The following is a 26,753-nucleotide window of genomic DNA, read 5'->3' as shown; positions in this document are numbered from 1 at the left end:
AAATGCTTATGACAGGTGTATGAACTTAGGACAGAAATCCTGCTCATAGCATTACCATCTGTGGTTGAGGCCAGGAACTTTTCAGACCACCCTCACATAACATTCCTTGTAACCCTTGTTTTCACATCGGTAAGTAAACATTACTCGAAAGATGTACGCTGTATTTTAATTTAGCATCACAGCTAATCACAATGATAAAGGTGAATGATGAAACTGGTGAATGGATATTCATGTCCAGCCTAGAATTTTAACATGAAACCTTTGTTGGTCAAGAGTCGACAACTCACGCTTTCGACCACCGAAACAGCCCTGATTATGGGTTATCTTACATTATCACCTTGTAGTCTAAGGGATCCTGGGTTTTATTCTCTGCGAGCCTCATATATATTATGCAGTTTGTACGTATCTTACTTAGAACTGAGATTCAGTGCCATTTAGCATACCTGAGCATAATGTAGATGTAAAGAATCTTAAAATAATAATAAATATACATTAGTTGGAAAAGGAGTCAATTAAATATTGAATGAATATAATTTGACTTTTATTAGTTGAACAACCAATTCGACTAATGTTAGTAAAAAAAAGTAGACTAATTTATTTCACTTATCAATATTTTATTTTGTCTGTCAACTGCAACATTGCTTGAATGATGATGTCAATATACTCCCATCTTCTGCACAAGCATACTCAGTGCTTTGCATAAAAGCCAGAGGAAGAATTTTTTGCTCGGTTGTTTGTTTTTAGTGGGTTAATTTCAATGTTTGTAGATATTCGGTACCGTTTCTCTCACATCGAATCATACAAGAGACTGCTGATAAGTGTTTGACCTTTGCATCTTCTGATTTTAAGAATTGAACAAAATGCTTACCATTTGTAACCTTTGTCTTTGTATTGTATTGGGTTGGCAACTAAGTTCCCGCCGTTTTTTTTAATTGGAAAAATCTCTATGACATTAAATACGTTTGGCACGAAGGTGTACATCATGCGAAAGAGAATATATTGTTCTACCTAAATTTATGTTTCTTTGTTACTAAGACACATTTTTTTGTTACTTTACAGATCATTAAAATGGAATGTCAAGTTGAGAAGAATGAGCATTTTCGACACCTCCTCCTTTTTGCCTTTAATCAAGGTTCTAAGGCCGCAGAAGCTGCTCGCAACATTTGTGCTGTGTATGGAGTGGGTGCTATAGCTGAAAGAACCGCCCGTGATTGGTATGCGAAGTTCAAAAAAGGAAATTTTGACCTCAAAGACGCATCTCGTTCTGGCCGTCCAGTTGAGTTCGATGAAGAGCGATTGAACCACCTGTTGCATGAAAATCCGCGTCAAACAACAAGGGAACTGGCAGAGACAATGGGTTGCTCCCACACTACTGTAGAGAAGCATCTTCACTCGATGGGAAAGGTTCAGAAGTGTGGAGCATGGGTGCCTCACACTTTAAGTGTCACCAACAAAAATCAACGAGCCACAATCTCCGCTGGTTTGCTTGCTCGGCACCGTGCAACCCATGGACACAAGGAACGATTTCTTCACCGAATCGTTACTGGCGATGAAAAATGGTGCCTTTACATGAATATGAAGCGGCGTAAGGAATGGCTGAGCCCCGGGAAACAAGCGACCCCACGCGCGAAACAGGAACTTCATCCGCGTAAAACGATGTTGTGCGTATGGTGGGACTGGGAAGGGATTCTCCATTTCGAATTGCTTGAAAGGAACCAAACGATCAACGCGGAACTCTATGTGCAACAAATGGAACGACTCAACACGGCTATTCAAGAGAAAAGACCGAATCGGCAGCATGGTGTTCTTTTGCTGCACGACAACGCCCGCCCTCATATCGCCAATATGACCAAGGACGCCATTCAAGCTCATGGTTGGGAAGTGCTGCGACACCCACCATACTCTCCCGATTTGGCACCAACGGATTTTCAACTCTTTCGATCTCTTTCAAATGCTATACGGGGAGTTTCGTTCAATACTGATGCAGAATTGAGAGCTTGGTTGGATGACTTTTTCGAGTCTAAACCACGTGATTTCTACCGACGAGGTATTGAAAACCTTGTTGAACGTTGGCAAAACGTTGTAAACAACACAGGAGAATACATTATTGATTTACTACTTGTATCTGTTTATTGAAAACTAACCTTTTAACACCTTCCTTAAAAAACGGCGGGAACTTAGTTGCCAACCCAATATTATGTTCAAAAAGTAACCTTCACAATAGCTATTATTTCTCAAGTGTGAACTGACTATAGCAGCACCACAGGCAAATTTTGCTGTGAAGAAATTCATGCAGACATGTCACAAACAATGACCAAAGCCCTTTGTAAGTCACTAATTCTGAGTTGTCAAGTTTAGACTTGTCATTTCAGCATAGAAAATGAAGAATGTCATGAGGGCTCCAATATTGATGGTGCCAGAAGCTGTGGATGCAATAATGAAATGTTCCTTGAGAACAGAGAAATTCTGATAGAAATGTAGCCAAGACTTTAACATATTCTGTGAAGAGTTAATAAGCACACCGGACAAAACATTACACCTCAGAAGAAAATCATACCTAATAGTTGATTGGCCCTCCCTTGGAGCGAATGACAGCAGCAATTTGCAGTGGCATGGACTCTACAAGTCTGTGGATGTGGGCCACATCAAGTGCAAGTCACTCGGTCATCAACTGGTCACGAAGTTTGGCGAGGTTCCACGGATGTCTATGTCTCTGCTTGACTTGTTGTTCCAAGTGGTCCCACAGATTCGAAGTAGGATTGAGGTCTGGAGACTTTGCTCTCCAGGAAAGATGGGAGAGCTCCTCTGCATGCTCATCGTACCATGCAGTATAGTTGCGACAGAAAAAAAAACATTAACACAAAAAAGAATTGGCTTCAACGAAATTGGCAAGTGGGTGAAAAAATGTACAGCATGTGATGTTCCTTTTCACACCAAGCTAGGCCTTATTAAATAATCTGTAAAGGCTATGGACACAACTGGAAGAAAGGAGGCATTTTGTGGGACCTCAAATTGGAGAACATCATCAAAATCCAATTTGAAGCATATCTAACAGACAAAGAAAAAAGAACATGGATATAATGTTATATGCAATAATTTTATTGTATTTTTATAAAATAAGTATTATGTAACAATTCTGTTTGTGAACATTGTGTCACATGTCACGTTTACAAATGTTAAACATAGCCTACTAGATATAAAGACAGCATGATTAAATTATTCCATGAGTTCATTCAATATTCATCTTAAAATTGCAAGAATATTAGAAAAAATAAAATCACAATTACTCAAACTATCAGACAAAAAATCAAAATGCAGATTTGAAATGAGCGCAAAATTTGAATAGGAATCTGAACTTTTTCCTTCGGTTTTTATTATTATTATTATTTTACAGTGTAATTTAGAAAAAGAAGATGAAACGGGGACAAAGAAAATACAGAACAATAAAGCCAAGATTAAAAATGTGTCTTATCCTCTTGTTTTTGTACAGGAAAAACATTAAGGTAGAGTTTCTTCCTCAGAAAAAGGTGTGAGAAAGGAAGGAAATATTACATTCTGGTTTTGCATGTTTGAAATTTAGTAGTTACTTTTTCTTTGTGAAGTTATGACATGAAAGGTATTTCTTTAACATTTTTCAATGTATTGATATTCAATTTGACGTTATCATGCAGTATACTCTGGGAAGAAATCGGACGAACAGATTTAATTGTGTTAAGGAAAGCGTACGAGAAGCCTTCTTACAGCAAGAAAATTTGCATTTAACCACTGATGCACTTTTCATAATTTCTGTAGGACTTCGGAAAAGGTAAGATTCTCATATGATCACGATAAGCATGCGCACAATGCATACCTACATGTAATGGATATAAGGGGTTATTTTGAAGAAAAATATTTTTTTAACATGTTTAAACATATTTAAGCCGAAAACAAGCAACTTTAATCCATTAACACAAAATCCCTTCTAGGGAGCGGTGGAGTAAACCGCCAGTACTTTTGAGATATCTTGAACATATGCAGCTGGACACACTGAAACAGAAAATAAATAATAAATACACACTCTTGTAGTCTATATGTGCATTTTTTAAATGTTTTTAGGTGTGTATTGAATGTGATTGCAACCAACCCCCTGCCCTTTTTATGGCCCCCTCCCCCTGTCTTCTCGGCAAGCTTAGCAGATGGGGAACAATTATTATAGTGTGTGGTAACAATAATATAGTCAAAATATATTTTTTACATATAGTGGATTGTGGGCAGCGTGTTTCTTGGGGAGTTGATTTGAATTTCGTAAAAGTACAGCCAACAGCAAAAATAAAGAAGGTAATTAGTCATCGCTATTTTCAAAACAGAATGAATGAAAATGGTGATGGACAATTCGCCAATGAAGATGTTCTCATCCTGTCGGTTATCCTTCCGTGGGCACGCCGTGACACCACTCCTACAACACCTTGAATAACGTAGTGTTGGAAAACGGCACTGTTCTGGCATCTCTGGCTGGTTCCACTCGAATATGATACCGCTAGAGGCGCTGGTGTCTGTACACGTGCATGGCATTCGTCTGCTTATAATGGAAGTAAATGGAGTTTTCGCTGCAACGTCTGATTCTTTTACATGAAGCATTTCTATCAATGTGATAATTGCTATGATATTTGGTACAGTGGTCACGAAGATATTAACAAACATTCTAGACAGTCGACCACGTCCTGTTATCGTCATACTTTCGTTAATAATACAGGAGAAAAAATACACGTGGAATGCTCTTGGCAACTAAATTTTTGTGTATGAATTAGGTTCATTATTATTATCATCATCATTTCTTTTACAGATATACAAACTGAAGCATTTGTATTTTTGATATTTACTGTCTCTTTTCTTCCACTTTAAACTAATCGCGGCGATGATGATAATGATGATTGCATGAAACAACAAGGGGAACCCCACAAAACATTCTTAGTGCCATCGACATGAGTGTAAGGAAACTTTCAAACCAATGGGACAAGCGATACAGGATGTTCACACTGTCACACTAGTGACAACCACTTCCAGACTGTAAAATAGCATTCATTGCACATGAGGGTCCAAACAGCAAACGACACGTCCATATGGCGTATTTGCATGCTACTTGTTACTTCGGTCGGAAAGCTCCTTAAAGGAAGGGTGCTCAGACCAAAGTGACATGCTACAGGGGGAGTTCCCAACTTAAGTGACAAGCGACATGGTGCCTTCAGTCTTATTAAGCCCCCTGCACACAGGGACAGTACTGGCAGCTAGAGGTGTCAGCCAGTAGCCAGTTTTTTTTTTTGTGTGGACGTGGTGAGTGCAACAGTCAGAGGATGTGCGAGAACATGGAGGAGATTGATGATGAGTTCGAGGAAGCTGTTGATGAGGCTGTAAGTGATAATGTACATTGTTTAAGTGAAGAGCTTCAAGAAATAGTAACCAAAAAGAGGGCGTGCTGGGTTAAAGCTGGGAGCTTCGGCTACAATACTGCGTAACTTGCCGAGGAGGATCCTCTGGAATACAAGAGAATTATGAGAATGAGTGTGGGGCAATTTAACGAACTGTGTAATTTAATTGAACATAAAATATCAAAAACAGATACGCTAATGAGAAACGCAGTTCCTGCCCATCCAAAACTAGAGGTTGCCTTACAATTTTTAGCTACTGGTGACAGTTACCAAACTCTAGCAATCATGTTTCAAATACCAGCCAACACCATTTCTAGTTTTATGCCAGAAGTGCTTACAGCAATAACGACAGCATTACAAGAATATATGAAGGTAAGATCTCACAATTATTGCTTGCTAACTTGTTAATTTATAGTATAGGGTAGTAGAAAAATCAAGACTGGGTCTGTCTTTTGTATCATTTAATAAACATTTGTAAAAAGAGTAGCAAATTCTTAGTAAGACTGGTGAGTTGAAAGTAAATAAGTGCAGAAATGTGCATATCTTTTAGGGGTTGTCACTCCCAACAACTATGCTAACCATAAAAGAGGTGATTCAAAAAAAATATCAATTTTCGTTAGTACAATTTATTATTAAATGTAATGTTAATTATAATGATTTGTAAAGTACACAAAACAAAATTTGTTTGTCAGGTAATGTCATTTCAATGTAAATGTCTGTAAACAAAATCTCCTTCAGCTATAAAATTGTTTGAATACTATCGTCGTCATCAGAATTACCGACGTAGGATGAGGCTCCAGATAACATCGGAGAAGGTGAAGGTCGTGGGGATTCCAATAATTGCAATCTCTCTTTTGTTAGCATAGATTGAATTTTGTCTTGGCAAGTAAGTCGGTTCCTTATGGGAAGGTCCCTCAACTGAGCTGCAACATATTTTCCAAATACGTCAACCTCGTCAGGCTGGACTTTGTTTGAAATTGACGGGTGACTCTCAGTTATTTTTTGTAATTTTGCAATCACACCCTCAACTTTAAATAAGTTGCTTACATGCCATTTTTTGGTATTAGGTGTGTGAAAAGTAGGCACAACTGGGGGTTGTGATGAGTCCTCTTCAATCGATTTGTCGACATTCTGTTCACTGGCAACAGTTTGATTTTCAGATTGACCAATTTCTTCATCCATCCCATCATCTCTAGCGCTGGTAGCTGGTGTAACCTGAAATTAAAAGACAACCAATAATTTACCGAACTCGCAATTCTCTATGTTTGTGTAAATGTGTTTGTACCCACTTGCAAATCTTAGTTTGTAACTAATATTTCTTTTTTAGGTTCCACAAACATCGGAGGAATGGGTGGAAATACAACAAAATTTTGAAACAAAATGGCATTTTCCTTTATGTTGTGGTGCTATTGACGGAAAGCATGTGGCCTAACGTCCGCCTGGGAGTTGCTCTGAGTTTTACAAATACAAAGGAGGTTACAGCGTTATACTTTTGGCATTGGTAGATGCTAATTATAAATTTATATACATAGATGTGGGAACCAATGGAAGAGCCAATGACGCAAGTGTATTCCGGTTGTCCTCGCTTAAATCAGCTATAGACAATAGTAAGCTAAATTTTCCTAATGACTACTTTATTTTGGGGGATGACACGTTCCCTTTGTCACCGAACTTAATGAAGCCCTTTTCGAAAAGAAATTTGACACTATTGGAACGTATATTCAACTATCGTTTATCACGTGCACGCAGAGTGGTGGAAAACGCATTTGGTATAATGGCAGCAAGATTTAGAATCTTTGGAAAAGAAATCGAAGTTGATTTATAAACTGTAGATCTGATTGTACAATGTACATGTATTCTCCACAACTGGTTGCGAACAACGTCACCAGCAACGTACTTTGAAAGAGGATGGGTTGACCATGAAGACACTGACACAGGAGTTTTTCATTCCGGCCAGTGGCGTTCCAATGGGACAGAACTACCGTCATTGAGAGGAGCTCGCTCGACAAACACATATTCGAAAAGAGCTTCGGAAACAAGGAAGAAACTGGCTGAGTACTTCAGCGGAGAAGGACGAGTGTCTTGGCAGATGAAGGCTATTGGCATGTAATCAGTGGCACAGCAAATGTACTTAGGCACTACTTTGTTATTGACGAACTCTGTAAAAATCAAATGTTCTTAATATCTTACTAGTGTTATTGGTCAGTAAATCACAAAATTAGTTTAAAATGTTAATAGTTGATAACACTAACAAGATTGCAAAATGTTTTAAAACACAATGGGTCCTTAGACTTTTGATATAGTCTAGTATCTTATTAAATTACATATTCAGCTGATTGTTTTTTTTTTAAAAATAGTTGTTACAAATATGTTTGTTGATTCTGTTTCTATTTTGGCAACTAAGAAATTATATGACCTAACCTCTAGACAGGTGACAATTAATTGAATACCTATTTACCTTGGCACACAGTTTTGACCTAACATACTCTTACGTAAGGATTAAAAAATCAAACTTAGCAAATTCGATGTTGACTTCATCGTGATGAGTACATCTCTCAAGAAACTGTCGGCTGCAGTGAACCATGGTAGTTTCGGTATGTAGACGTCGTCAGTGCCCAATCCACTTGTTTTTGATTCACTCACTTTCAGGAGTTCACCTCTGTACGTGGCCTTTATAGCCTTCTTACAGGCTCTCAAAAAACTCAAGTCGGGAACTGCGACCCCTAGTCCTATTAATTCACCCTTTAACTTTATCATTGAACTCTCCCTCTTTGCCTTGTTGGCATAATCAGAATGACGAACGTTCCATAGTAGTTCATAGTTTATGTAAGTTTCTAAAAATGTACCGATATTGTCTGCACTCCATTTTACACTAACAGTTGGTTTTGTCTTCGCTTCTTCAGATTTTGAACACATTTCTGGTGTGAAATTTCGCAACAAAAGTAAATACGTAAAGTAAGTACGAAAGTAATCACAAAAGTAGTTCTTCCCTCAACAGTCTAGCACTCCACCTGCAGCCAGTATCTTTAAAGACATGTCCAATAATGGCTGCCACTAGGTCACGTGACCCTGTTACTGGCCCTCTGACGTCCACTAAACTCAAACATGTTTGAGTTTGGTGGCCGCCAGTAGCCTACTGGATGTTGAAGCGGAAGTACCCCTGCACACGGGAACAGTAGAGGGATAATTAGTAGCGGCCATTACTGGCTAGTACTACTGGCCGCCACTACTGTCCCCATGTGCAGGGGGCTTTAGCAAGCGTTCGCTGCTAATTGTGCAAACAACAGATAGGCGACATGATTAACCGAACATTACAACAACAGATCTAGGCAACATGTGTCGCTTTGTCGCTTGTGCGTCGTTCAAACTGGGCCATTTCCTCAATAGCTTGCAACATGTTGCCATGGTTTGTTGTTTGCACATGCGCGATGCCATGAGTGTCTTGCTTTAGGGAGATTGCACACCAAAGCGACAAGTGGCACGCAACACTTATCGCTTGAGGATTTCACCAACCAAACGATGGCCTGTGCTTCCCATCATGCTGCTACGATGTGAAATGTTGCTCTTGATTGGCTTGTCTCCAAGTAACATGTGTCGCTTCGGTATGTAAGTTGCCTTGGACCGAAGAACCCATGTTGCTTTGTTGTGAAATCCTCGTATAGTTTGTCGCATGTCGCTTTGGTGTAAAATCTCTTTGAGGAAACGGTGCAGTCAAAGCTTGTGACCCTACGGTTCGAAAGGCTGCGGATTGCTCGCTTCCAAGCGACACTTGTGGATCGTCGCCTTGCTATGAAATATCTCTCAGGATACTATTTATATTCTAATAACATAGAAAAATAAAACTCTAGTACACAATCCAACACCTGACGTCCGGAATCACTTTGTGATGTATGTTTCTTCTTGTGTTACGCATGCTATTTATTTAATTTTATTTTACTTTTCTTTCCAAATTAATGCTGTTTCGTGACTGCAAATCACTCCACAAATATAACTGTTTCCATCAATTCACGTACCGCATTTCAAGACAAACAAATCTACGGTAACAGTTTCATACATCGGAGACACATTTCTTCATCTTTACAGAAGAAACTACTTACGGAAATTAGTTTCTCTAAGGTTTCCAACGTTAGTCGAGGTATTTTCTTTCATCGTGATATATATTTCACCGGGAAATCATATCAGTGTTTCCAATATATATATATATATATATATATATATATATATATATTTAACTATGTTTGCCTAACCTAACCAAACCTAACCTAAACTTATCGGAAATGGTTCGTGGGGCTATCCGTCAGCTAGCCGTGCATAATGTACAATTTGCACACGTGACGAACATGATAGTAGGTATTTTTCGGTGAAGAAGGTTGAAAACAATGATATTCGAAACCAAAAGAAGCGATATCATTCGCAAAGTAAGCGATATCGCACCCTTACGTGCGTTCGGTAGCACTTAGAAAAATGCGCTATTTTAGTAGAAAAAGCATTTACTTTTCATGTAAAAAGCATAATGGCACCTTGAACTATGTTCCGCAATACACAATTGGTAAGTACGAACCATGCGATACACAAAATATCCTATTTTAATGTGTCTCCGATCTATGAAACTGTTACCCAAAACTACACAATATATTCCAAAAACTAAGCCGCATTACTTTCGTAAGAAAATTAGCAGTCATACTCAAAGAGAATGGGATTATGTATTCCCATTCTCTTTGGTCGTACTGATCGCACTGCCATCTATGTTGTCATCCGTCTCGGGAACTAGTTTTTTGGGTCGTTTTCCACACTATGTTATTCAAGGCGCTGTACCACTACGAATATATCTGTAAATTTGTACATATACTATATCTGAAACATATTTTTTAACACTAATACAAAGTCATGTATATTTGCTGTTTGATTCCAAAATTACTTCCGCCTTCCTCCTCTGTACCACAATTAACTGTTTTGGCTAAATTCTATTTATTTATTATTCTATAAAGAAGTTTTTATATTAAAAAAAAAGAGAGAAATGAATCTGCAATATCAAACTTGAACGTTTGGCATCGATTCATTTTATTGGTTGTTGTATAAAATGTCGTCACTCACTCCACGTAACTCCGAGTGTGGTGCTTCGTGCATAAAAAAGGAATGCGCCAAAGTAAAAAAGCATAAAACATAAAGTTTACGAGTTGAATACACAAGAAAGGAGGGGTAAATAATCTTAATAAAAGGTGGGAGGAAGTATAAGCATGGCGGTAAGCGTTTGAAGCGAAACAACAGTGATTTGTGTTGCGGAAAACTTTGGAACAATTGAAGCCGGAATAAACTGAATGGATTTTCGCCTGATGTGTAATCTTTCCATAGCTTTCCGTAAGTGGCTGTCTACCTTATTTAAAGCTGAACGGGTAATAAAGTTAACTTTTTCGGAATATAAATTAATAAAAAGTTTGTACTTGAGAATTGATTTGACATTTGCCTGTCGTGGGTATCAATATTAATTTTTTGAAAATTATTTTTGATAGCATATTATATTGGCGCGTTCAGATTTGTTCAGGTAGTATACCGAAATTGCCACGGCATAATTTAAATACCTTACAGGTAGACGATAAAGATACTCCCCTTCATAGAAACCTAATTCACTTGTCCAGTGCCATACAAATTGAATGAAAATTACCGTGTGTAAGGAATTTATAATTACTTTTCGTGTTGCTCTATAGAATACCTATAACAGTCGTCTGCAAGCAGTACCTTTTACATATGTGACAATATTATCAAATGGCGAGTGTCAGATTACCTATCTCAGGTGTCAAGAGGGTAGGCTAAGCAATTATTTGACCAAGTGGTGATCACTGTAATCACTGGCATATGCAGATTTTTATTTCAGAGGGGTTGGAATTGTAAAGGTGGATATTACATAACTGCATTCTGGTAGGAGGCGGAATACACAATAGAATATTTCATATTTACCATTTTTAACCTTCATCTTACAAGTTGTTCAAGAACAAAACTGGAAATTGGGGGTCATTTTAAGGGGGTTTTTAATTACCACTTTGGTGTTTCCCACCTGAGATCTTTAATGCTTTTATTTGAAAATTTTGCTTTTCTTAAAATTTCGGAAGGGTTGCTGACCCCAAGAGCTCCCCCCTGTGTATGCCAGTACTTATGATACATCTGTTCACTCATGGCTTTTCAACATTTTAATTAATTTTTTTAATAACAGACTTTTAATATTGGAGGTACAGAATTGTGTTTATCAAATTACAGAGATCGGGAAATATCCAGTGAAGTCACTCAGGGTTTTAATTACCCCTTAAAAATACTGAAACAGTTAAGGAAATAGATCTGTTGCATAAAATGCCATGGAAAAGTCTGGAAATATTAAATATGGTGATTGTACATGCAATAATTAAATATCTTTTGCAGGTGTTCAAAAGGGGAAAAGGCTAATAACGAAATTTCTTGTTTAAACTTGAACCATATTTCCACACAAAAAATATATGTAAGCAAATTTACAATTTAGCATTATTGATATTCAGGTACTGGTGCGATCTCTCACAAACACTTTTCACTCGTTTCTTTCGTCATTTTTAACATTCGTATTTACCGATTATGCATTGCGAAAGGTTCTTGAAGGTGAGATTTTGCTCTTGTGGAGAAAATATGGCTAGAGTCTAGTTTACGTCCTTCTTGACCACTCCTTCTTGCCCGTTTACGTCTTTCTTGCACACTCCTTCTTACCCGTTTACAAATCCGACGGTGCTCCGACATCCGTATGGTAAGTAAGTTTTTCTTTTTACACTTTCTGTCACTAACCATTCACGGGAACGAGGTATGCCTATGAGGTTAGGTTAGGCCTGTTAGGTTAGGTTCCATTAGCACTCATTTCACCCCTAAATATGTGCTTCATCATCGAAAAATGTCCTCAGTACGTTCAATCACGCATATCCGGACAACATCGGTTTTTCTCGATTTTCTCCTCCAGGAAATTTTTCCTCGCCTTGGGATTTACTTTGTTGAATTCCTTATAAAATAACCTTTCCAACGATATATGACATGTATTCCTTAGGAAAAGGACGTAAACTAGACTCTTACCGAAAATATCTTCAATTTATCACATTAACAGTCATTATTGTTCTTGCTTTCTTCACTTGCATACCACAAGATGGCGGCCGCATCTTGAGTAGCGTGGTGAAACATCAATGTGTATGCACTGTTTCCAACCTTCTTAATCGAAAAATACCTACTTTGGTGTTACTGATTTCTGATTTTCCCAGGTTCGAACCCCAAAAAACCATTTATGGATAGCCCCATAAACCATTTCCGGTTAGGTTAGGCAAGCATAGTTAAAATTTTGTTCATAACACAATGCGAGACAGCTTTAAAAAAAATCAAAAAAAAATCTTGCAAAGCAGCCACGTGGTTGGAAACACTTCAAGGGGGTTACGTCATGAAACGTACGCGACATCTGGTTACCGTAGAGCGTTGGAAAGATGCTTTTCTTGAAATATACATGAATTTGCGGTCAAATATATTGCATGATGGAAAGAAATACATCCGTGGCCTTTGAACAACCTATAGAAACTCAATTTCGTAAATACTTTCTCCTGTAAAAACGAAGAAATTCGTTTGTGCGATATCGCACCGTCACCGATATTCATTGTGTAACTGCTTTTTATTTTGTTGATAAATTTATTCCATTGTTATAACATTAATCAAACAAAGAATAAATGTCTGATGGAGGAAGTGTGTGTTCTAACGAAACATTACATCAAAAGAATTATGTTTATATGCTTGTAACAACCGTAAGCTACGTATTGCATCCTTATGTGAATAGGTTAGGTGGGTCAGGTTTGTTGCTCTTAGGATTATAATTATAATATGCTCCTGCATGTTTACGGTGTTACCATTTATACATTTTTAATAGGTTATTATCAGGTTTGAAGTTCGTAGTATTTCCACACTTTTCTTCTTTCCTACGCATGTATCAAAGATTTCCAGTGCAAGAACACATATGAGCATGGTCACTTGCACAGCCTACTTTTCACAAATCAATATTCTCTTCCTCTTGGAGGTACACAAAATCAGTCTTCTCTGAACTTCAGACTTACTTCCTCAACCATTTCCAGGAATCTATCCTCATTCTTCTTCAAAAATCATCACACAATCAGAACCAAAATTGTAGCCTATTATTTATGTGTGCAAGATGATCTTCAAAAGGTGAAGATGAGGAATGCATGACGCTTATTGAGTGTAAGAAAATCTTTAATGGCTGTAGAATGTAATTGTTAGAGGCACATATTTATGGTGAATAAGATATCAACTTTTGGTACTACAAAAACTGGTGAACACACTAATTGCATATATCTAATTTGAATTGATATGCCGCTTTCATAGGTACGTTTTTCTCAAAACACTATAGTAAAAGTAAGTGACTATAGTAACATTATACTAGTTATTAGCATTAAAATAGGATCCCTACATGCTTTCGTGGTTAGGTTAGGCAGGTCCGGATTAGTTCTCTTCGCATTAAAATAAGATCCCTACATGCTTTCGTGATTGGGTTCGGCAGGTCAGGTTTAGTTCTCTTAGCATTAAAATAAGATCCCTACATGCTTTCGTGGTTGGGTTAGGCAAATCAGGTTTAGTTCTCTTAGCATTAAAATAAGATCCCTACATGCTTTCGTGGTTGGGTTAGGCAGGTCAGGTTTAGTTCTCTTAGCATTAAAATAAGATCCCTACATGCTTTCGTGGTTGGGTTAGGCAGGTCAGGTTTAGTTCTCTTTGCATTAAAATAAGATCCCTACATGCTTTCGTGGTTGGGTTAGGCAGGTCAGGATTAGTTCTCTTAGCATTAAAATAAGATCCCTACATGCTTTCGTGGTTGGGTTAGGCAGGTCAGGTTTAGTTCTCTTAGCATTAAAATAAGATCCCTACATGCTTTCGTGGTTAGGTTAGGCAGGTCAGGTTTAGTTCTCTTAGCATTAAAATAAGATCCCTACATGCTTTCGTGGTTAGGTTAGGCAGGTCAGGATTAGTTCTCTTAGCATTAAAATAAGATCCCTACATTCTTTCGTGGTTGGGTTATGCAGGTCAGGATTAGTTCTCTTAGCATTAAAATAAGATCCCTACATGCTTTCGTGGTTAGGTTAGGCAGGTCAGGTTTAGTTCTCTTAGCATTAAAATAAGATCCCTAAATGCTTTCTACCTTACATGCTTTCATGGTTAGGTTTGGCAGGTCAGATTTAGTTCTCTTAGCATCAAAATAAGATCCCTAAATGCTTTCTACCTTACATGCTTTCATGGTTAGGTTTGGCAGGTCAGATTTAGTTCTCTTAGCATCAAAATAAGATCCCTAAATGCTTTCTACCTTACATGCTTTCATGGTTAGGTTTGGCAGGTCAGATTTAGTTCTCTTAGCATCAAAATAAGATCCCTAAATGCTTTCTACCTTACATGCTTTCATGGTTAGGTTTGGCAGGTCAGATTTAGTTCTCTTAGCATCAAAATAAGATCCCTAAATGCTTTCTACCTTACATGCTTTCATGGTTAGGTTTGGCAGGTCAGGTTTAGTTCTCTTAGCATTAAAATAAGATCCCTACATGCTTTCGTGGTTAGGTTAGGCAGGTCAGGTTTAGTTCTCTTAGCGTTAAAATAAGAACCCTACATGCTTTCGTGGTTAGGTTAGGCAGGTCAGGTTTAGTTCTCTTAGCATTAAAATAATATCCCTACATGCTTTCGTGGTTGGCTTAGGCAGTCAGGATTAGTTCTCTTAGCATTAAAATAAGATCCCTACATGCTTTCGTGGTTATGTTAGGCAGGTCAGGTTTAGTTCTCTAGGCATTAAAATAAGATCCCTACATGCTTTCGTGGTTGGGTTAGGCAGGTCAGGTTTAGTTCTCTTAGCATTAAAATAAGATCCCTACATGCTTTCGTGGTTGGGTAAGGCAGGTCAGGATTAGTTCTCTTAGCATTAAAATAAGATCCCGACATGCTTTCTTGGTTGGGTTAGGCAGGTCAGGATTAGTTCTCTTAGCATTAAAATAAGATCCCGACATGCTTTCTTTTTTGGGTTAGGCAGGTCAGGTTTAGTTCTCTTAGCATTAAAATAAGATCCCTAAATGCTTTCTACCTTGCATGCTTTCATGGTTAGGTTAGGCAGGTCAGGTTTAGTTCACTTAGCATTAAAATAAAATCCCTACATGCTTTCGTGGTTGTGTTAGGCAGGTCAGGATTAGTTCTCTTAGCATTAAAATAAGATCCCTAAATGCTTTCGTGGTTGGGTTAGGCAGGTCAGGTTTAGTTCTCTTAGCATTAAAATAAGATCCCTACATGCTTTCGTGGTTGGGGTAGGCAGGTCAGGTTTAGTTCTCTTAGCATTAAAATAAGATCCCTAAATGCTTTCTACCTTGCATGCTTTCATGGTTAGGTTAGGCAGGTCAGGTTTAGTTCTCTTAGCATTAAAATAAGATCCCTACATGCTTTCGTGGTTGGGTTAGGCAGGTCAGGATTAGTTCTCTTAGCATTAAAATAAGATCCCTACATGCTTTCGTGGTTGGGTTATGCAAGTCAGGATTAGTTCTCTTAGCATTAAAATAAGATCCCTACATGCTTTCGTGGTTAGGTTAGGCAGGTCAGGTTTAGTTCTCTTAGCATTAAAATAAGATCCCTACATGCTTTCGTGGTTGGGTTAGGCAGGTCAGGTTTAGTTCTCTTAGCATTAAAATAAGATCCCTAAATGCTTTCTACCTTACATGCTTCGGTTAGGCAGGTCAGGTTTAGTTCTCTTAGCATTAAAATAAGATCCCTAAATGCTTTCTACCTTACATGCTTTCATGGTTAGGTTAAGCAGGTCAGGTTTAGTTCTCTTTGCATTAAAATAAGATCCCTAAATGCTATCTACCTTACATGCTTTCATGGTTAGGTTAGGCAGGTCAGGTTTAGTTCTCTTAACATTAAAATAAGATCCCTACATGCTTTCGTGGTTGGGTTAGGCAGGTCAGGATTAGTTCTCTTAGCATTAAAATAAGATCCCTACATGCTTTCGTGGTTGGGTTAGGCAGGTCAGGTTTAGTTCTCTTAGCATTAAAATAAGATCCCTACATGCTTTCGTGGTTGGGTTAGGCAGGTCAGGATTAGTTCTCTTAGCATTAAAATAAGATCCCTACATGCTTTCTTGGTTGGGTTAGGCAGGTCAGGTTTAGTTCTCTTAGCATTAAAATAAGATCCCTAAATGCTTTCTACCTTGCATGCTTTCATGGTTAGGTTAGGAAGGTCAGGTTTAGTTCACTTAGCATTAAAATAAGATCCCTACATGCTTTCGTGGTTAGGTTAGGCAGATCAGGATTAGTTCTCTTAGCATTAAAATAAGATCCCTACATGCTTTCGTGGTTGGGTTAGGCAGGTCAGGATGAGTTCTCTTAGCATTAAAATAAGATCCCTACATGCTTTCGTGGTTAGGTTAGGCAGGTCAGGTTTAGTTCTCTTAGCATTAAAATGAGATCCCTACATGCTTTCGTGGTTGGGTTAGGCAGGTCAGGTTTAGTTCTCTTAGCATTAAAATAAGATCCCTAAATGTTTTCTACCTTACATGCTTTCATGGTTAGGTTAGGCAGGTCAGGTTTAGTTCTCTTAGCATTAAAATAAGATCCCTAAATGCTTTCTACCTTACATGCTTTCATGGTTAGGTTTGGCAGGTCAGATTTAGTTCTCTTAGCATCAAAATAAGATCCCTAAATGCTTTCTACCTTACATGCTTTCATGGTTAGGTTTGGCAGGTCAGATTTAGTTCTCTTAGCATTACAATAAGATCCCTAAATGCTGTCTACCTTACATGCTTTCTTGGTTAGGTTTGGCAGGTCAGATTTAGTTCTCTTAGCATTAAAATAATATTCCTAAATGCTTTCATGTTTTTTTTTGCCTGTAACTTAGACTTTTCTTAAATGAAAGCTTTTTTTTCAAAATCCGAACAGTGCTCATTACTTTAAGGAAGATTCAAATTTCATGTGAGAATGATTGCCAAATTTCTACGATAATTAGTCTTTCTGCTAGGAGAATTTGAAAAAATGATAAATAATCGGAACTGTTACCAGTGGGTTATATTTCTCCCACCACTACATGATAGCAAGTAACGGGTCATTTCTACCATCGAACCCAGGTTTCCTACCGACTAGACCAACTTTTAGTGTTCAGAGTTTTTTATTTATTTTCTTTTTACTATAGTAAACAACAGATTAATAAAGTATGTAATGTGAGACAAAAATGTACAGCACCTGGAATAGTATTCAAAGTTTGGTTGGTAGCAAATGTGTTAATGGATAGATCTCAGTATTTATATAACAGAGTTTGTTCCATGATCTGTAGTAAAACCCCAGGCCACGTTTCACTCTCAGCAAAGCAGTACTGCCATCTGTAATTCCTGACAGCTATATACAGGGTTCCCACACACCTGGAAAACCTGGAAAACCTGGAAATCTCAGGGAATTTGAAAGAAATACAAATCTCAGGGAAATCTCAGGGAAAATCTTGTAATTGATTAATGGTTCCCAATGAAGCAAAACTGAGGGATTATAATATGCTCCTGTCTGTGGATAATCCAGGTTGTTGTAGCATTTCTCTTTCAGAAAGGAACTCGTATCTATTTGTTTGTGTGTTTCTTGTTTTTAAATGTGATTCCAGGGTTGGTGACGAAGTGTACACCCTCATAAATTTTGCGCTTTTTAAAATTTAATTAGCCGATTTCGATCTTTTACATGACATAAAATATATTTCAAGATGTGGAAAACGCATAATTAAGATAACCTGATGTCTAAAGTTAACCAGCGTTCATCTGATTTCCCTTATAAGGGAGTAGTTTTAAGTTGTTTCTTCCTTCTTTTTTTTACAAAATAGTAAAAAAAATGGAGTGTCCTGTTTAGGGAAATGTTTATTTTTTGCCATGTTTTGTGTACAATATTGTTGATTGTGTATTTACTGCATTTAGAACAGAATTTTAAATATTTACTTACTAGTGCCATGTATGAATTATGTACTGTTCATAAATACTTGTTCATATTTTAAATTTTTGATCATGTTCAACTATTGTTATAGTCATGACATGACACGTGAATTTTTACGTGCCTCAATAGCTCATATATGTGTAAAATGGAATTACTTGTAGGACCAGCAGATCTACATTAATATCATGTAGTGAAATAGTTTTCTCAACAGATATGCCAGAATGACATATTTGACAATGTTCCAAACCCCCAAACCTATGTTCCCATTTCTTCATGACTCCCTAGAAAGTGTTGTTAGAGATGTAATGGGGAGATTCATAAAAAGTGACATCTTGAACAATGCAAAAAATAGTTTTAAATTAATGCAAATTGATGTCAGGAATTCTGACAACTTGATTCCTTTGACAAAGATTGATATTGGAATTGGTGCCAAAGCTGCTTTGGAAGCTAAAGAGGTGAATGAAAATGAGAAGCTTATGTTTTTTACTAGCTGCAGAATTTTTTTGCAACCAACAACAGAGAAGATTGTGGAACGTAGTCCCCTTAAGTTCAGGTTGGTGAGAGCCACCAGTTGTTTAGTTCCGAAGCAAATGACTCAGTTTCCAAAGCGATGTGCTCAGCGCATGGAAGACTTGATACAGGAACTTCTCAGGAGAAAGAGAATGAAGGCTATAACTGGTGATAAAGTAATTCGCCAGTTTACGACATTGTTGCACAATGTCAGTAGTGAAAAGGAATTGAAAGAGAAGTTTTGTAACTTTTCAATCAAAACTGATGCACTAGATTCTTTTTTTACAGGTGTCATGAAGGGCAAGGATGACTTCTCTGAGTTATGGAGCACTGTTAAGTTGGTTTTGATTTTATCACATGACAATGCATATGTGGAAAGTGGGTTTTCTGTAAATAAGCAGGTTTTAATAGAAAACTTGAAAGAAGAGTCTGTTGTGGCTATTCGGCAAGTTTATGATGCAGTGAAAGTGGTAGGAGGAGTGTCAAATGTAGAAGTAAGCAAAGATATGATCCAGAGTGTTACAGGTGCACGTATTAGTTACGAAGAAGCATTGCAGAAGATGAGAAAGAAATGTGATCACAAAGAAAACAAAAGGAAAGAAATGAAACCTAAAATAAGTGAGAACTGTGCTTTACAAGCCAAACAACAAAAGATGCAAGAAGAAGCAAAGGCTATTGAAGAACAATTAAAAAGACTTGAAGCTTTTGAGAAGTAAAGTTTCTTAATTTGCTGTATCCGACATTAAGTACATTTCTTGTTTTATATTTCAGCCTCAGTAACTTATTATTCCTTTTTAAATTGGTACTAATAATTGTCACTTCATTTTTATGTGTTTTAAAAATTCCAATAATTTGTTTGTCTTAACTATTATTGTACGCATTACAGATTAATTGATATTGTATCCATTTATAAACATCTATAAAAAGTGTGAAAATATTTCAATGTTCTATATCAGATATGTTAGAAATTGTTTCGGAGTTGTTTAAAGTTCTAGAAAACTGGTCATCTTTGTTCTTAATTACATGCAAAGAAGTGTAATTTTATTTTATTATTGAACTAGTTTTGTTATTTGCATCAGAAAACAACAGTAATAAAGAAGGTGAGGATGGTATGCCTATGAGGGGAAATGGAGGAGGCCATTGTAAAATTATAGTAGTCATTTACTGTACATTCAATACTCTGGAAAAAATATGAGGATTCTGGAAAACTCAGGGAAATCTCAGGGAAAATGGATTTGGAGTTTGCGTGGGAACCCTGTATATAGTGTAAAACATTAACATGATGTAACCACATGCAACTTCCTTTCCAATACACTTCATGCTGGCACCAGTGGCGGATTGGTTAGCACATCACGCTACAATGCCAGAGGCCCCAAATTCAAATCCCGGCCTCGGCTTGGATGTTTGTGAGTGTCTAGTCATCATATCATCACTCATCCCCATCTTCACAATTAGCCAAAAGCGAAGTAAAATAGAGCAAATCAACCAATACACTTCATGTACTTGGCCTCCTCTATGGTACAGTGGTAGCGTCGTTGCCTTCTAATCAAGGGAATCCTGGGTTCAATTTTTATAAACAACACTCCAAATATCAATGAATTGTACATAATTTCCCACACATGGCTCATATCACATTGTAGTAAGTGATACCACATAAAACAACTCATTACTCCATGATAACACATCTCCAGGAGCTAAATGCAAAAAAAAATGTTGAAATGGAACCTAATCTTCACAAACTATGCAGATAGTTTGTTTGTAGGTAATATGCTGAAGGCAAACAGCACCAGTCGTTCATTGTGTTTGTGCAATTTCACATAAATTGCATTCATTTTGTGTTTCTTTAACCTTTAGCAGATGGATAGATTTCTCCCAACACCACATAACAGTGATTAACACACCATTTCTTGAAAAACAACATACAACATTTCAGGTCTCTTTTCTGAATTAGTATACATGTAAAAGTATGACATACTCTTACGATACAGTGTATCCATTGTTACTATTGAAATTCTGGAAATTGTTTCCGTAAGCTGGCAATACTGCCACTCGTATGACTTACTTGACTTAATTCCTGTTGTTCCCTGTGGAACATAGGGCATCAACAAAGCATCTCCACCTGGTCCTACTGACGGCAATTCTCTTCACTGCATTCCTGCTCTTTCCTTCCTCCAATGCTTCAGCGTGAACAGATCTTCGCCACCTCTGTCTAGGCCTCCCTCTTTTCCTTCTAGTGCCTCTCTCTCTCAATAGCCTCATTTTCCTTCCTCAACGTATGCCCTATCCAATTTTATTTTCGCCACTTTATCTGTATGGACACCTCGGTTTTTCCAGTCTTTCTCCAAAGTTCTGGGTTTTGAATCACTTATGGCCAAAATATATTCAGAATTTTTCTCAGGCAGCGATTGATGAGTTTAGAGGTGAATTTTTGTTACCTTCCATGTCTCAGACCCATATAACAGCACAGACTTAGCATTACTTCGAAAAATACAAAGTTTGGTCTTCATAGATATTTTCTTGTTTTTCCACACCGGATAGAACCTCACAATGAGAAACATTCTGTGCAGCCTCTCAGTCTTTTGCCACCACACTACTCAGGTGAGTAAAGCTATCCACATTTTCAATACTCTCTTCACCGATACTGAACGGGTCTGTTTTTGTGGAGTTAATCCTCAGTGCCTTGGTCTTCGTGGAGTTATCACAAGTCCTACTTTCTGTCTTTTTTTTCATTTTCTATTAAATCTGCTAGTTTTGTTTGCATATCACCATGTGCTTCAGACAAGAAGCACAAATCGTCTGCAAAATGAAGGTCCCTCATATTGCATTTCGCATCACTGCATCAATCACAATCAGGAACATTGTGGGTGATAATATACAGTCTTGCCTCACTCTAGACTGCACATCTATTGGCTCAGATACACAGCCTTCATGTATAACTCTACATGTATAATCACGATAAGTTTCTCTGATAAGACCAAGAGGGCAAACAGCACCAGTTGTTCATTCTGTCTGTTCAATTTCACATAAATTGCATTTATTTTGTATTCCTTTAACCTGTAGCAGATGGATAGGAGATCTTTCTCCCAACACCACATGGCAGCAATTAACACACCATTTCTTGAAAACAACACACAATATTTCAGTTCTCTTTTGTTCATTAGTATACATGTAAAAGTATGACATACTCTAATTACGATACAATGTATCCATTATTACTATTGAAATTCTGGAAATTGTTTCTGTAAGCTGGCAACACTGCCACTCGTATACATTGGTATTATTTTTCTACAAAAAGTATAAGTGTGTTTTCAACGAAACTTTGCATGGTTGTAGGAATGCACCACTGCAGAGCCTTTTTTTTAAAAAAAAAAAAATCAATTTTCTTCTTCCTTTAACCCTCATTATGGGGAGGCAGATTGTATAAATTTTACCTCTTCTAAAAGTCATGTCTTTAAGAAACAAAACAACGCCTATTTCATCTCTCTACAACAATTTGTTCTCGAGCTATGATTTTTTTTGTACTTTGCAGCAAGTTTGAAAAGCGCATATAAGAAAAACTCCCATCTACAGAGGCTATCCAGGCATGTGAGGCTCCATCCACTAAAGCTTAATGTTACATACACATGTATAGTGTGGCCTCCCTGATGGTGCAGTGGTACCATCGTCGCCTTGTAATCAAGGGGTCCTGGGTTTGATTCCCGGTGGAGACACATAGTGGTTCGGATCCCACTTTAAACTGTAGGTCCAGTTCCAATTAGCCTTACTGTGTATAAAGTGGACTTAAAGCACCAAGTCAATCAATCAAAAACCTGCATTGTATCCCTTCCAAATTTCTTTGCTCACATACACGAAAGCTTTTCCAAACCAACCAAAGTGGTTCTGAATCTATTGCTGCAATTTATAAGGATATACACTTGTGATGAAATATTGTTTTTGCTTTCCTTTTTCTTAAAAGTGTAGAAACTGTTTGACATATTTGGTCTAGGAATTAATTTGTGCGGTTCTTACGCACACATTGAAGCTGTAGTTCAAACACAAAATACATAAATACCTTAAGAAAAATATTGTCCATCGCGAGCCACCACTTTCGCCCATCCGTGGCGAAAGAAGTCCTCATCCTTTGAAGTGATCCAGTCAGAGACCCATTTTTCGATATCTTCTGAAGAAGTGAACCGCTGTCCAATCAAATCGTTATTCATGCAATCGAACAAGTAGTAGTCCGAAGGAGCAACGTCTGGTGAATACGGCGGGTGGGGTAAAACTTCCCATCCGACATTTTCTAAATAGGTTTTGACCGGATTTGCGACATGTGGGCGAGCGTTATCATGTTGAAAAATAAGTTTATCATGTCTGTTCTCCCATTCTGGTCGTTTCCTGGCCAGAGCTTGCTTCAAACGCATTAATTGTCGTCGATAACGTTCTCCATTAATAGTTTCACCCGGTTGCAGCAGCTCATAGTACACCACACCTTTCATATCCCACCATATGCACAGCATAACCTTTGCACAGTGAATATCTCGTTTCGGTTGTGATGGACCTGGTTCACCTGGCTTCATCCAGGCCTTTTTTTCGTTTCGGGTTCTCGTAATGGATCCACTTCTCATCGCCAGTAACAATGCGATGCAAAAACCCCTTTCTTTTCTGTCTTTGAAGCAGCAATTCGCAAATGGTTTTCGTCTTTCAACGTCTCTGTCTTTCAATTCATGTGGAACCCAATGTGACATCTTTTGAATCATTCCCATGGCTTTGAGGCGTTTGGAAACTGTTGTTTGATCAACGCCTAATGCTTCTGCAAGTTCTTCCTGCGTTTGACATGAATCCTGATCGAGCAATGCTCTCAATTCTTCGTCTTCAAATTTTTTTGGCTGTCCAGGTCGCTCTTGGTCTTCCAGGCCGAAATCACCACTTCTAAACCATGCAAACCACTTCTGAGACATTCGCTCAGCTAGCGCATGGTCACCATACACTTCCACCAAAATACGATGACTTTCGGTAGCACTTTTCTGCATGTTAAAGTAATGAAGCAGAACACCCCGCAAAAACACTTTATCTGGCACGAACTGCGCCATGTTCAGTTGACTACAAAATGCTGTTGTTGACGCGTCAATCAACTGCCCTATACTACGAACGATGCGTGCTGACAGGAGTTTTCAACACATGTGTGGCTACACTGAACTGTGGGACGATACGCTCGTTACACCATCTCTTGTCCAGGCGCACGAATTAATTCCTAGACCAAATATGTTCTTTGTGGACCTGTTTCTCTGCACTAATAAAAACCCATTTTGTGTTGCAGGTATGGATACTACCATGGATGGTGCTGTTTGTTCGGTGAGGTGAATATTGATGAACTACCAAATACATAAGTGTAGAAGGTGGGTGTCACTTCTGCAGTGTGGGGACAGTGTTCCAACAGTGTGGAGGTGATCCATCAGTAAAGAGCCACTCTGCTTTTCAGTTTGCCAGACTGTCAAGCGTGCATACAACACATTGTGCATGATGAATTCTAGTTGTCAAGAGCAAGAAGGTTTAAAAGAGAACATGACTCTGAATATCAGCAATGAGCAGACTGGAGGTGTTGATGTTGGTTCAACAGGTGAACCACCCTCGAATCTGGAATCTTCAAGTAATTCGGCTCCTGAAAAGTGTTCGCCGGAAACCATCAAGGAGAAAGGGACATTGGAGGAAGACTCTGTTGAGGGTAACAAACCTTCCTTAGAACCTGAGGCGAAGAAAGATGAACCATTCTATCTTGCTCCAAACTCTGAACCGCACCATTCCGTGCAGGATTGCAATGGGGAGCTACTGGAAACACTTGCGGAGACAAAGCCTGCGAGTGAACCAAAGCATTCTGTGGATGAATCCGATTCGCTAGTGCATCCAGACTCCAGCCAGAATCTCAAGGAAGGTGGTGATCTGAAGGCAATCGAACACAGTGAAAATTCAGGTGAGAAAGGTGACCAGTCAGGAGCTCAAATGGAGATCGATCCTAATAGTATACGTGAAGTTGGTGGTGAGAATTGTGCCAAGTACAGTTTGCATGGTGAGTGTACTGTATCACGGCAAACAACTGCCACAGAAAACAAAGCAAGTGACCAGCAGAATCAACCTGGTGAGTTTCTTAGGAACTGTGAATCAAATGATATAGGTGCAAATGAAACCTTGAATCAAGAAGAGTCAGACGAACAGAAGACTGAAGTAGAAGAGCCTACCAAAGCTGCAGACAAGTCTCTCAGAACAGCAGGAGATGCTTGTGCCAAAGAGCATCCCTCAGCCGAAGGCGAGGAAAATGACCTGAAAGAGATTGAAGACATCTTCAAGGAAGCCGTGGAGATGAATGCATCCATGATGACTGGTGGCTTTGCCAATTTGTATGCTGCAAGTGAACCTGAGAAGACTGAAAGTATGGATGAGAAGGATGTCACAATAGGGTAAGTGTGTTTTAAACTATTTACATGCAGTAATCATGTTCCTAATTATTCTTCAAAGTAATAATAATAATAACCCATGGTGCAACAGCCAGTGCGGGCCAGGGCCTACCCACCGACTGCTGGACTCACTCCCACCTGCCGAGGCCAGCATGCTGAACCCCCATTCCATGACCAGGTAATGCTACTCATTCGTAGCTCCCAATTTCCACACAATGGTGGGTGACCACTGATCCCGTACACAAGTCGAAATCTCAGAAGAAAAGTTGTACGCTTCTCACCAGGAGACTCGAACCTGCACACAACCCATAGCCAGAGTCTAAAGCATTATGCCTTTGATCACACAGCTATGGTGCGAGACGTTTTTCAAAATTAGTGGTTACAAGTTGCAAAGTGTGACTATAAATTTTGTGTGGATTCTGTCATGACGCAGGTTCTGATTCTGTTATTCTGATATCATGAAACTCAAGTGTGATCGAATATTATTTGTACTTTTGCTTTTGGTTCAAGCAGTCCTAGGTTTGATGACTTAGACATGGCCAATTCTGGAATATTTAGTGAAACCACAAAATTCCTGAAATTGGAAAAATTACATGAGACATTCCGTGTCAGATCAATCACCTTCTTGACCTCACCAGTTCTGATTTTGATTAAATTGGTATGAAGGACACATATGACAAGGTAAGTAATTCTGCCAAATTTCAGATTTTTATTTTGAAAATTGTCCAAAATACAGACATAATAAAAATCAAAATTTTCGTAAAAAAATGACAAACTTTTACTTACAAATAGCTGCAACTTTTACCCTAGTTGTAGTAGAGTGAAAATTCAAACACCGTTGAAAAGCTAAGGAATAGAGCTTTCCATTGATACCCTATATGACCTACTTATGACAGATTACAGTTTAAAGGTCATTCACTGTGACCTTTGACCTTGGATACCTCAAAACATGCCATCTCAGAAAATTATGAAAAAAATATATTTTATTGCCACAACATTCTTCTACCCATGTACCAAATATTAGTCTGGCAGTGCAGGATTAACGGGAGTGTCATGCTGCATACTACTGCATTTAAGGCACAGAGAGACACCATGCAATAAATATATCATACCTTGAGGATTTGGGTTTATTATACGTACATGAAATGTGTATATTTTATAACAAATCAACAGATTTATCAGCAACAGCAACTTTATTTGATAGACACAATTTTCGTCAGTAAATAGCAACAAATCTTGGAGATCAGAGATTGAAACTGCATCCATTTTAGCCAATGGCAGGGCTTCTTCTTAGCACATGGGTATAGAGCTCCTAACCAGACATAAACAACATTTATCTTGCATAGGCAAGCAACCCATTAAGAAAAATAATTTAAAGAGCGTTCCGATTTAATTATACCACAATTAATGACATTTCAATAAAATGT

At 38.1% G+C, this 26,753-nt stretch overlaps 2 protein-coding genes across 3 annotated transcripts in view; one reads left to right on the top strand and one right to left on the bottom strand.

The window, feature by feature from the left end:
* Nucleotides 1–6,050: 6,050 nt before the first annotated feature.
* LOC145996986 (uncharacterized) lies at nucleotides 6,051–10,323 on the bottom strand. Its single transcript, XM_083133585.1, has 2 exons — nucleotides 10,064–10,323; nucleotides 6,051–6,620 (listed from the first exon to the last, which is right to left on the bottom strand). The coding sequence occupies exons 1-2, from the start codon at nucleotides 10,085–10,087 to the stop codon at nucleotides 6,144–6,146; spliced, it is 501 nt and encodes a 166-aa protein (XP_082989711.1). The 5' UTR covers nucleotides 10,088–10,323; the 3' UTR covers nucleotides 6,051–6,143.
* A 209-nt stretch (nucleotides 10,324–10,532) lies between these two features.
* LOC145997351 (uncharacterized) overlaps nucleotides 10,533–26,753 on the top strand; it is a 28,952-nt gene continuing 12,731 nt past the window's right edge. The window contains exons 1-2 of one of the 2 annotated variants that reach the window (XM_083134309.1): nucleotides 10,533–10,763; nucleotides 24,195–25,329. In XM_083134309.1, coding sequence (XP_082990435.1) covers nucleotides 24,395–25,329 — 935 coding nt within the window. In that variant the 5' untranslated portion in view covers nucleotides 10,533–10,763; nucleotides 24,195–24,394. Of the gene's footprint in view, nucleotides 10,799–24,194; nucleotides 25,330–26,753 lie in introns of both variants that reach the window. The other variant, XM_083134310.1, reaches the window with a different exon arrangement.

This window comes from Lepisma saccharinum, chromosome 13 (genome assembly GCF_977018435.1).
Source record: "Lepisma saccharinum chromosome 13, izLepSacc3.1, whole genome shotgun sequence".
In the NCBI taxonomy this organism is placed as follows: domain Eukaryota; kingdom Metazoa; phylum Arthropoda; class Insecta; order Zygentoma; family Lepismatidae; genus Lepisma; species Lepisma saccharinum.
Note: the sequence above shows the minus strand (reverse complement) of the source record. Positions and strands in the feature narration are given on the sequence as shown.